This window comes from Patagioenas fasciata, chromosome 21, assembly GCF_037038585.1.
Source record: "Patagioenas fasciata isolate bPatFas1 chromosome 21, bPatFas1.hap1, whole genome shotgun sequence".
NCBI lineage: Eukaryota > Metazoa > Chordata > Aves > Columbiformes > Columbidae > Patagioenas > Patagioenas fasciata.
The window spans coordinates 326,931-337,500 of record NC_092540.1 but is presented as its reverse complement, the minus strand read 5'-3'; the positions used below and the strand labels follow the sequence as shown (position 1 = coordinate 337,500).

The 10,570-nt window shown below is 65.4% G+C and overlaps 1 protein-coding gene across 5 annotated transcripts in view; it reads left to right on the top strand.

Annotated features, from left to right (window-relative positions):
• SCUBE3 (signal peptide, CUB domain and EGF like domain containing 3) overlaps nt 1-10,324 on the top strand; it is a 31,672-nt gene extending 21,348 nt beyond the window's left edge. For 2 of the 5 annotated variants that reach the window (XM_065854535.2, XM_065854536.2), the window contains 16 exons: nt 196-312; nt 1,500-1,622; nt 2,388-2,504; nt 3,562-3,684; nt 4,052-4,186; nt 4,444-4,536; nt 4,613-4,729; nt 4,801-4,962; nt 5,248-5,451; nt 5,541-5,702; nt 5,971-6,138; nt 6,210-6,371; nt 6,617-6,814; nt 7,237-7,389; nt 7,569-7,648; nt 7,809-10,324. In XM_065854535.2, coding sequence (XP_065710607.2) covers nt 196-312; nt 1,500-1,622; nt 2,388-2,504; nt 3,562-3,684; nt 4,052-4,186; nt 4,444-4,536; nt 4,613-4,729; nt 4,801-4,962; nt 5,248-5,451; nt 5,541-5,702; nt 5,971-6,138; nt 6,210-6,371; nt 6,617-6,814; nt 7,237-7,389; nt 7,569-7,648; nt 7,809-7,958 — 2,264 coding nt within the window. In that variant the 3' untranslated portion in view covers nt 7,959-10,324. The remainder of the gene's footprint in view (nt 1-195; nt 313-1,499; nt 1,623-2,387; nt 2,505-3,561; nt 3,685-4,051; nt 4,187-4,443; nt 4,537-4,612; nt 4,730-4,800; nt 4,963-5,247; nt 5,452-5,540; nt 5,703-5,970; nt 6,139-6,209; nt 6,372-6,616; nt 6,815-7,236; nt 7,390-7,568; nt 7,649-7,808) is intronic. The other 3 variants (XM_071817774.1, XM_071817777.1, XM_071817778.1) reach the window with 3 other exon arrangements.
• Nucleotides 10,325-10,570: the final 246 nt, after the last annotated feature.

Genomic DNA, 10,570 nt, shown 5'->3' with positions numbered 1-10,570 from the left:
CGGAAAGCCAAGGGTGGTTCTGGTGGGCTCTGCAGGGAGATTTGCACCCACTGCCTCTGCCAGGCTGTGGCGCGGGGTGTCTGGGTGGCGTGGGGTGTCTGGGTGGCGTGGGGTGTCTGGGTGGCGTGGGGTGTCTGGGTGGCGTGATCCCCAGCCCGTTCAACACCTCAGCCTTTCTCTCCCCTCTCTGTGCAGAGACGTGTGCTGTGAACAACGGGGGCTGCGACAGCAAGTGTCACGACGCGGCCACGGGCGTGCACTGCAGCTGCCCCATGGGCTTCATGCTCCAGCCCGACAGGAAGACGTGCAAAGGTGGGTGCGAGCGGGCGGGTGTCACCGCGCGCCCCCGGTGCCTCAGACCCCCTGTCAGCCCACGCCCGCTCTGGGCATCCGGGATGCGCAGGTCCCTGTGTGCTCCCTGCCCCGCCAGCTCCAGCACCGTGTCCTGCTTGGGGACGGACACCGCGCGTCACCGCACGCTCCCAGTGCCCCCCCGTCCTCCCGCCGCTGCACGGGGATCAGCCGGGCTCACACGCTGGGGTCACCCGGCCACCCCAAAGCTGCCGCCCCGGGCCAGGGGCCGCTGTGACCCTGGGGCTGGCCCGTGCCTGCATCGTGTCTTTTGGCAGCTCCAGGAGCTCGACCCCGGTTGAAAGGAGAGCCTGTCCCACCGCGGGCTGCCTGTCTACCTGCTGACTGCTTCCAGAACCCCCCGCCCTGCTGCTTTATCAGAGCATCCCCCCCGCTCCAACTCTGCCGCTTCCAGGAACGTGCAGTAGCCTGGAGTCACGTCCCCTGTGTCTGGGGGTTTTATTGCGGCTGCGGGGGGGTTTACAGCTCGCTCCCTTGCAGTCGTAAAAGCAAAGTCCCAGCCCAAGAGAGGCAGAGCGGCCGCTCCAGCGCTGGGGCTGGCGGGATGGATCGGTGGGCGCCTTGTCCTGCTCTCCTTCCATTTTACAGGTCATTTCCTAGCAGTAAATTTTGTGATTAGTGGAAAAAAGGAAAAATAACAAGCCAAAAACCAAGTCCCAGCTTCTTTCGAGGTTGTTGAGGCTCTTCGGAGTTATTGTGCATTGACATTTTGGTTTTGTTTATGGCGGGAAGGAGACGGCAAGCAGAGAGGAGGGGGTTGAAAAGTATTTATTTATCAAGCGGATGTTTTTCAAGGAGGGTTTTCCCATCCCAGCTTGGTCTTTCTTCCCCAAAAGTAGCTCCCAGCCCGAAGCTGTGACCCTGGGGGCTCTGGTCTGGTGCTTTGCCCCAGCTCAAGGCTTTTTGGAGCCCCTGGCTGCCCTGTGGGTGATTCTGAGACCTGCGGAAACGAAACGTTTTGCACAGCGCCGAGGGGAGCTGAGCCCGGGAGCCCTGGCCTTCCCCAGTGCACCCAGATAAACCCAGCAGCCACGTTCCCCCGGTGACCATCAGACCCCAAAGAGGACGGGCTGTGGAGCAAGAGGGACCCCACATCCCAGCTGTGACACGTGTCCCATCCCCACCAGACATCGACGAGTGCCGGCTCAACAACGGCGGCTGCGACCACATCTGCAGGAACACGGTGGGCAGCTTTGAGTGCAGCTGCAGGAAGGGCTACAAGCTGCTCATCAACGAGAGGAGCTGCCAAGGTGAGAGGACGGACGCCCCTCCCGCCCCGGCACTTCTCAGCCCCCACAGCGGCTGCCGGAGGAGCGCTGGACCGGTTGCTCCTTCCTCTTTGCTCTGGACCACGTGCGTCCTGTGAGGGATTAGTGCTGGATTTGGGCTCTGGTCTGAGCTTAGCGCTTTGATCTGCAGAGCTGGGCTGCCGGCCCAGCCCTGCTCCCACGCTGGGGATTTCTGGGCTCTTCTCGCAGCAGAGTTAGTGCCAGTGCTTAGGCGGTGCCAGGTGAAATCCTCCGGCCTTGCTCAGGGCTGGGGCGGCCGTCACCACATTCCCCACAGCCCCGTGGGCTCTGCCCGGGCACAGGGAGCGTGTCCCCTGCCCTGGGCCATCTGCTCCAGAGCACCCACGCCAGGCGGCTGGGGACGCAGCAGCGCCCTGTGTGTGCTGGGAGGGCACCCTGGCACCTCTGGGCTGCTCCCGAGTTCCACTTTTATTGCACGAAGTTTTTGGCAGCGATTCCGCAGCAGCGTAGCTGTAGCTCCCTGATAGAGCACGTGCACCGACGCACCGGCTGCTTCCTCCCTTCCCGAGGAGCCGAGAGCGTCCCAGTGCACCCCAGCGCGTTCTGGTTCTGCATCCCCACTGCACTGCCGAGCATCCCAGTGCTGGATCCATGCAGCACCCCGGTGCAGCCCCCACTTTGCTGCAGCAGGAAGGGCACAGCCCCTGTGCCCAGGGCTGCCCCTCCCCGGCGCCAGCCCCCACCTCCCCCTTGCCTTTCCTCCAGACATCGATGAATGCTCCTTCGACCGCACCTGCGACCACCTCTGCATCAACACCCCCGGCAGCTTCCAGTGCCTCTGCAACAAGGGCTACACGCTGTACGGGCTCACGCACTGCGGAGGTGAGGCCGGCAGGGCTGCACGGGCCGTCGCCGTGCCGGGTGTGGGTCCTGGGGACGGGGCAGCCCCAGGGCACAGTCACCGTGGGACCCTGGGGACACCGCTCAGCCCAAGGCCCGTGGGGAGGGTCAGTTCCCCACGTACCCCGATGTGCAGCCAGGCAGGGAGGGGGCTCGCGGCCAGACACCGGTATCTGCAACTTCAAACAGAGCAACAGGAACAGTTTGCGACTTGTCTGAAGTGGGAGAGAGGCAGAAATCCCCGGCGTTTTTGGCAGGGAGCAGGGCTGGGGTGGGAAGGGGAACATCAAAAGGTTTGATTTCAGTTTCATAGGCAGAGAGCTCCCAAGGGCGGGGGCGTGCAGCGCCCCGGGAAGCAGGGAGGCAGATGAGAAGCTTTTGGGGGGGTGCTGGAGCGTGTCGTGGCAGCGGTGCCATCAGCCCGGGGAGGCAGCGGCGCAGGCCTCGTGCTGCGGTGCCGGGGCAGGTGACCCTCCCCGTGCTCCCAAAATACGCAGCCCCTGGGACACTTGGTGTGACCCTGCAATGGAGGCATCGCTGGCTCCCACCGATGCTCCTGAAAGGGGGAGCTGGGCAGGGAGGGGTGCCTGGGGGCAGCTCCATCCCTGGCTGCTCCCCACCTTTGCTTCGTGCCAGACCTGGAGGGCTGAACCCCCATTTTGGGCCAGGGTGGAGGGTCCCCGCTGCGGGGAGAGGGGCCAGAGCTGCTGAGCAGCTGCCTTTGAATTGGGCTGCTAAGTGCTTCCATGTCGGCTCCGGCTGCTGCTCCCCGCAGCTCCCGGCCGCCGCGGGGCCGGCTCAGCCTGGGTGGGCTTCAGCCGTCACCGCGGGGACACCGCAAGCGGGGTTTCCCTCGGCCCCGGGGGCTGGCGTGGCCGCGGGAGACGCGGCTGGGAGCGCCCGGCCCTGCACGTCTGTCTGATTCATCTGTCCAGAGTCACAGCCCCGAGACAACGCAGCGACGCGGCGTCAGAGCCGGGGTGTCCCCTCAGCCCCCACCGCTGCCCCTCACCCACCGTCTCCTCGTGTTTCTCTGCAGATGTCGACGAATGCAGCATCAACCGGGGTGGCTGCAAATTTGGCTGCATCAACACGCCCGGCAGCTACCAGTGTACCTGCCCCGCCGGCTGCAAGCTGCACTGGAACAAAAAGGACTGTGTGGGTACGTTGCGGGGGAGCATCCTGCGGCTGCTCATCTCGTTGTGTTTCTGACTGTGCTGGGGATGGCCGTGAGCTTTTGTGCCAGCAAATGTCCCTAACGTAGCTGTTTCCGTGGCCCTGGCTGTGCCCTGGTACCGAAGCACCCCTCGTTCACTGGGCAGGCTGCCCCCCCAAAAACTGAAATCCCAGCAGTCACATCCCACATCGCTGGAGCGGAGCTGGGGGTGGGGATGCTGGGCTGGGGTCCCCTTGCTGCACGCTGGCACCCTCTGCTCCCCAGTGAATCCCCTGTGACCGGGAGGGTGCAGGGGTCGCCCGCGGGTCCCCAGGCCATGCCAGCCACAGGCGTCCCCGCTTGTCATCACCAGCTGGCGCGTGTCCCTCAGAGCTGCTGAAATGCCTGCCAGGTTCGGTGCCTCCGCGGGCCACCCTGACCTGCAACAAGACGGGCAAGAAGGACAGCTGTGCCCTCACCTGCGCCTCCAAGGCCCGTTTCCTGCCAGGTACCGGTACCGCCGCCAGCTCTGGCACGGGCGGGTCCCCGTTTTCCATGCGCAGCCGGGGCTGGAGGGGACAGGCGCTGCACGGCCAGCGTGCGGAGCAGCCGGGCGGGGGGGCTGAGGGAGGGACGTGGTTGCGCGGGGGCTCGTCGCTGGGTGCGGGTCGTGGTCCCCACGTGATCCCCACGGCGCAGCCATGCCCCTGCATCCCCGGCAGAGCATCCCTGCAGCGTCCCCCAGCTCCTGTTCTCCACCCGCAGAGTCGGACAGCAGCTATACAGTGAGCTGCGGGACCCCTGTCCCGCGGCAGAGCGGCCAGCAGAGACCCAGCAACGGCAGCCAGCAGTGCCTCGGTAAGGGGGGTCCGGGGCCGTGGCCGCCAGCACCCGTGCCACCCTGGGGTTGCTGAGCACCCGCCTTGTCCTTTAGAGACGGTCGCTGCGCCCATCAAGCAGAAGGCTTCCTTCAAGATCAAGGACGCCAAGTGCCACCTGCACCCGCGGGCCAGGGCCAAGCAGGAGGAGGCCGGGAAGGCCGGGGGGGCAGGTGAGTCATGGCGGGGGCGGGGGGCGCCCGTCCCCCAGCAGGTACGGGTGCTGATGTGTCCCCCTGCGCAGGCGGTTCGGCGCCTTGCTCCGACTGCCACGTGGCCTTTGTCAACCTCAAGTGTGACTCGTCCAAGAAGGGGAAGGGCCGCCGCGCTCGCAATTCCTCCAACAAGGAGGTGACTCGCATCACGCTGGAGTTCGAGGCAGAGATCAAGCCGGAGGAGATCACAGGTGGGCACGAAGGTGGCCCGACCCGTCTTGGGCGCAGGCAGAGAGACCAGGGCACAGTGGTGGGACCAGGGGATGGTGGAGGGACCAGGGGACGGTGGTGGGACCAGGGGACGGTGCCATCCCCATGCGGCAAGGAGAGTCGAACCGGTTCTCATCCCGCACCCCGCTGCGATGCGCGGGGCAGCACCCACAGCCAAGCATTTGGGAGATGGTTTTAATCCTGCTGGGTTCCCTCTCCATCCCTCCCCGCTCCCCCTGAACCCCCCATTCCCCCTGCGCCCTCAGCCAGCTGCAACCTGCACTGCCTGCGGCAGAAAGTGGAGAAGAAGCTGAAATCGGCCATCAAAGCCCTGAAGAAATCCATCAACCAGGAGCGGTTCCTGCTGCGCTTCGCGGGGATGGAGTACGAGGTGGCGCGGAAGCTGAGCGTGGCCCCGGAGCGGCAGGAGGGCTGCGGGCCGGGACAGCAGCGCCTGGGCGCCAAGTGCGGTGAGTGCGGTGGGGAGCGCCGCGGGGCGCCGGGGGCGGCCCTGGCAGTGACAGCCGCCCCGCGTCGCTGACACCCCCCCGGCTCTCAGTCAGCTGCTCGCAGGGCACGTATTACCACGGTCAGACGGAACAGTGCGTGCCCTGCCCACCCGGCACCTACCAGGAGAAGGAGGGACAGCTCTCCTGTGACCTGTGTCCCCGTGGTGACGCTTTCGGACCAGTGGGAGCCACCAACATCACCAGCTGCACGGGTGAGGGGGCACAGAGGGGGCTGGGGGGACATGCGGGGACGTCCAGGGCTGCGATCTCACCCATCAGCCATCACCCCCATCCAGGGGAGGGGAAGCCCCGGCCATACCCAGGAGTTACAGGAATTGGTATTTGTGGCATTTGTCACGAGGAGGGGACCCCGGGAAGGGCAACGCTTGCTCTGGGTTTATCGGAGGGGGAGGAGGAGCCGGGCACGGGAGAGCCTGGGGCGCGCCGGGTGTGGGCACCGAGCGCTGTCTGTGCCCCCAGGTCAGTGTCCCCCCGGCCAGCACTCGGCCGATGGCTTCAAGCCGTGCCAGCCGTGCCCCCGCGGGTCCTACCAGCCCGAGGCGGGGCGGGCGCTCTGCTTCCCGTGCGGCGGGGGCCTGAGCACCCGCCTCGAGGGAGCCGTGTCCTTCCAGGACTGCGACACCAAAGGTACGTCCTGTCCCGGGGAGGGACCGGGGGCCGTGCCGGCGGCTGACGCGGCCCCTTTGCTCTGCCCCCAGTCCAGTGCTCCCCCGGGCATTACTACAACACCAGCGTCCATCGCTGCATCCGCTGCGCCGTGGGCACCTACCAGCCCGATTTTCGGCAGAATTACTGCATCGCCTGTCCCGGCAACACCACCACCGACTTCGACGGCTCCACCTCGGTGTCCCAGTGTAAAAGTAGGCGAGCTGGGGTGTGATGGCGGGGGCGGGCATGGTGTCAACTGGGGTCCTTCCTCAAAAGTATTCCAAAAATCCCTTGAAACAGAGGTGTGTGTCATTTTTGTGCTCTATGCATGCGGGCGTGCGCGAGGGGACGCCTGGAGCGGTGCTGATAGAGCACTCCCAGCTTGCCCAGTAAACCGTGCCAGTCCCAGTGGCTGTGCTACTGGTTCCCAGTCAAACCAGCTCTCCACACCTTGCAGACCGGCAGTGCGGGGGGGAGCTGGGTGAGTACACCGGCTACATCGAGTCCCCCAACTACCCCGGGAATTACCCCGCCAACGTCGAGTGCACCTGGAACATCAACCCGCCGCCCAAGCGCAAGATCCTCATCGTGGTGCCGGAGATCTTCCTCCCCTCCGAGGATGAGTGCGGCGACGTCTTGGTCATGCGGAAAAACTGTGAGTGACCGAGCGCGCCGTGGTGCTCGGGGGGGAGCTGCGGGAGGCGCGGGCTGGGGTTTGACCCGGGTGCCCTGGGCGAAGGGACAACGGGGCGTCCCCAGGGAGGGGGCTGTCTGGGGAGCGGGTGAGCGGGGTCAGCAGCAGCGGGGTCTCGCTGGATCCAGGGATGTGCACGGTGTGAGCGCAGGCTGGGCTGCACGTCTGGGTCTCGGCACTCCTTTTGGGGGGTTAAAAGCCCCACTGAGAGCTTTCCAGAGCAAGGCAGGAACAACATCCCCCGTGTGTAATGTGAGGCTTGGGGGGGCTCAGCCTCGTCGGACATGGACGATCCCCATCCCTGTGCCCCCTTGCCCTGAGCAGTGAAGCGCGGTACAGCTGGGGGTACCCAGCGTCACGCAGCCCCTTGCTGCTCCCCGCAGCCTCCCCGTCCTCCATCACCACCTACGAGACGTGCCAGACCTACGAGAGGCCCATCGCCTTCACCGCCCGCTCCCGCAAGCTGTGGATCAACTTCAAAACCAGCGAAGCCAACAGCGCCCGGGGCTTCCAGATCCCCTACGTCACCTACGACGGTGAGCACAGGGCGCGGGGACATCCCGGTGCGCTGGTGTCCCCCGGCCCGGTGGGTACTGGGTCACCCCCAATTCACATCTCCTGCGCATTTGGGCGGGGTGGACGCGGGGTGGGGACGGCAGGGTGGGGACAAGTGGCAGCTCGTGGCCTGAGCGTGACCGGGGGCTGCGTGTTGCAGAGGACTACGAGCAGCTGGTGGAGGACATCGTGCGGGACGGCAGGCTCTACGCCTCCGAGAACCACCAGGAGATCCTCAAGGTGAGCATGTCCCCCGGGCCCTCGCTGCGGGGTGACACGGGAGCGTCTTCCCTTGGGATGTGTCCGCAGGGGCCGCTGCGCTCGTGGCCTCGGTTCAGAACCGTCACGGGGGAGCGCAGGGCAGGATGGTGACCCCGGCTCCCGCTTGGCCTCCCCACAGGACAAGAAGCTGATCAAAGCTTTCTTTGACGTGTTGGCGCACCCCCAGAACTACTTCAAGTACACGGAGAAACACAAGGAGATGCTGCCCCGCTCCTTCATCAAACTCCTCCGCTCCAAAGTCTCCAGCTTCCTCCGGCCTTACAAATAGCCCCCCCGCGCCGCCCCCGAGCGCCCCGCGAGGAAACCCCTGCTCCCTCCCTTCTCCTGTCCGATTTTCTCCTTCCTCCGCTCGGCTCCGGCAGGACCGTCCCCTCCCGCCCCGCAGACGCCCCCCGCGGCTCCCCCGCCGCCCCCGCAGGGCCGCGTCCCCAGCCGGGGGCGCTCCGGTCCCGTCCCGCACCGGGGAGGCGGCTCCTCTCTTCTGAAGCAGCTGCTTCATTTTAGGAAGCCAAAGTGTTGCTCGTTTCACCAGCCTGTGTCCTCCTTCATGCCACATCTGTCCCCGTCCCCCGGTGCCACCAGGACACCGGGGGGTCATTGTCCTTCCAGCCCACGGAGCTGGCACTGGCTGCAGCCGCACGGAGCCTTTTGCAGGGGAGCGCCAGAAGGTGACGCCGTATTTACCACGGCGCCCGGGTCGTGGGTGTCAGCTGCACCGCTTTGCAGACATCGGGGGGAAACCTCTTTTAAAAGCACACTTGACGGAAAGGAGAAACCCCAAGCAGAGCTGGGCGGAGCGCAGCAGCGAGCGGCACCGCGGTGGCCGTGGCGGCCGAGCCGCGCCGGCGCTGCGGGGGGAGCGCGGCCGAGCCTTGGTCCCGGGGAACAATGCCTGGCTGCGCCGGAGAAAACAGGGAGCGAAGGAGAAGGACTTTCAACTGGGTTCTGGGCTCTTTCCCCCCGTCCCAGACACTTATGCCAAGAAACCAGACTTTGTTACAAGCTCTGCCAAAGAGTAACTCGGAAAAGCGAGCTTTGTGGAGAGCAGGAGTCGATGTTTGTGCACTAGGGTATCCTCCTTTCTACCTTCTTCGTATGTATTAAGTGCAATCATTTGAGTCTTCTTTATATTATTTAGAGGGAAGTTTTTTCTACTAGAAGCGACAATATTTATACCTGCCTGAGAATGAGAATGTGCGTTCGTAACAGAAAAACCCCGCCAAACCAAACCCGCGCTGGGCTGCCGCTGACCGGCGGTGCCGTTTTCACGCCTTTGACCTTTCCTGCCGTGTCCGTCCTCGATAAAACCCGCCCGGGGGAGGTGGTGCCGCTGCTGCCCGGCGTGACGGGTGAGTTTGCGCGGGGGTTCGAGCGTCTCGGGGCGCCCGCGGAGGAGCTGGAGCTGCAGTCTGAGGTGGCTCCAGCCCGGTTGTGAGGAGGATGTGACACCCGGCCCCGTCACCTGGTGTGACCCTGCGGGGGGACGAGCCGAGTCCTGGGGAGGGTCTGGGGCACAGTGTGGGGGCCTCAGCCCGTCCAGCCCTGCAGTGCTCCCGGCTGTCACCTCCTGCACCTCCGTCCCCAGCGCCATCCTCCCAGAGACCTGCGCCTGCCAGGGCTAAATGTGCTCGACCTGCCCACACCTCCTTGGCGGGTCCCCTCCTGTCCCTGCTCGTCTCCCGCTGTCCTCTCGACCACACCTGGGGCGAGCCCTGCTCTTAATGATCCCATTATTTATTGCTCTGCCCGCCCCGGTCCATCCCCGCTGAGGCCGGGGCAGCTGCCGCCGCGCTGTCCCCGCGGGCTCTGCACCGCGCTGCTCCGGGCTCTGCACCGCGCTGCTCCGGGCTCTGCACCGCGCTGTCCCCGCGGGCTCTGCACCGCGCTGCTCCGGGCTCTGCACCGCGCTGCTCCGGGCTCTGCACCGCGCTGCTCCGGGCTCTGCACCGTGCTGCTCGGGCTCTGCGGGGCCGGCAGCACCGGCCGAGGGACTGCGGTTTGTCCCCAAATGCGTCGGTTGGAAAAGTCTGTCCTGATCCGTCCCAGCTGCGTTTCCCTCCCGCCACCCGGCTCCCGGGCTGGTGGCGGCGCAGCATCTGCGGGCTGCGCTGTTTGTCACTGGGCTGGTGTCTAAAGCAGCTGCTTTGATGCGCAAAAGCTGTTGTGGGGACTTGGAGGGGTTTTGGTGTTTTATTGCTCTGGGCGGTCACGGTGCAGCGATGACCCAGGAAAGGATCTTTCACATTTAGAAGAAAAAAAGGCAAAAGTAAACCCAAGCGGGCCCGACCGAGCCGCTGCCCGGCCCGCGGACGCTCGTCTGTGTCTCGACTCTGGGATTTCACGGCGCGGTTACTGCCCCTCCGGCCCTGCCGGGCTGGGGCGCTCAGGGGTCCTGGTGTCCCCGTTGTCACCGCACCAGGCAGGGCTGGGCAGCACGTCCTCCCGGTCACGTCTCCTTTCACCACATCTCTCCAATAAACCCCCGAAGTCCCTGGGCAGCAGCAGCACCCGCGGCAGCTCAGCCCTGGGGCAGCTCAGCACCCGCGGCAGCTCAGCACCCATGGCAGCTCAGCCCTGGGGCAGCTCAGCACCCGCGGCAGCTCAGCCCTGGGGCAGCTCAGCCCTGGGGCAGCTCAGCCCTGTGGCAGCTCAGCCCCCATGGCAGCTCAGCCCCCATGGCAGCTCAGCCCCTTTGCGCCCGCAGCTCAGAAGGCGTTTGAAAGGCTGCAAACGCAGCACCAGCCCCCTCGGGTGTGCCGAATGTTCTGATGCAGTGAGCACAAGTAAAGGTTGTTGGGTTTTATGTTGGAATATTTATACCTGCCTTTTGCAATGGGCCACAACTTAGCATCTCCAGCAAAACCGATTAATAAGATGTAG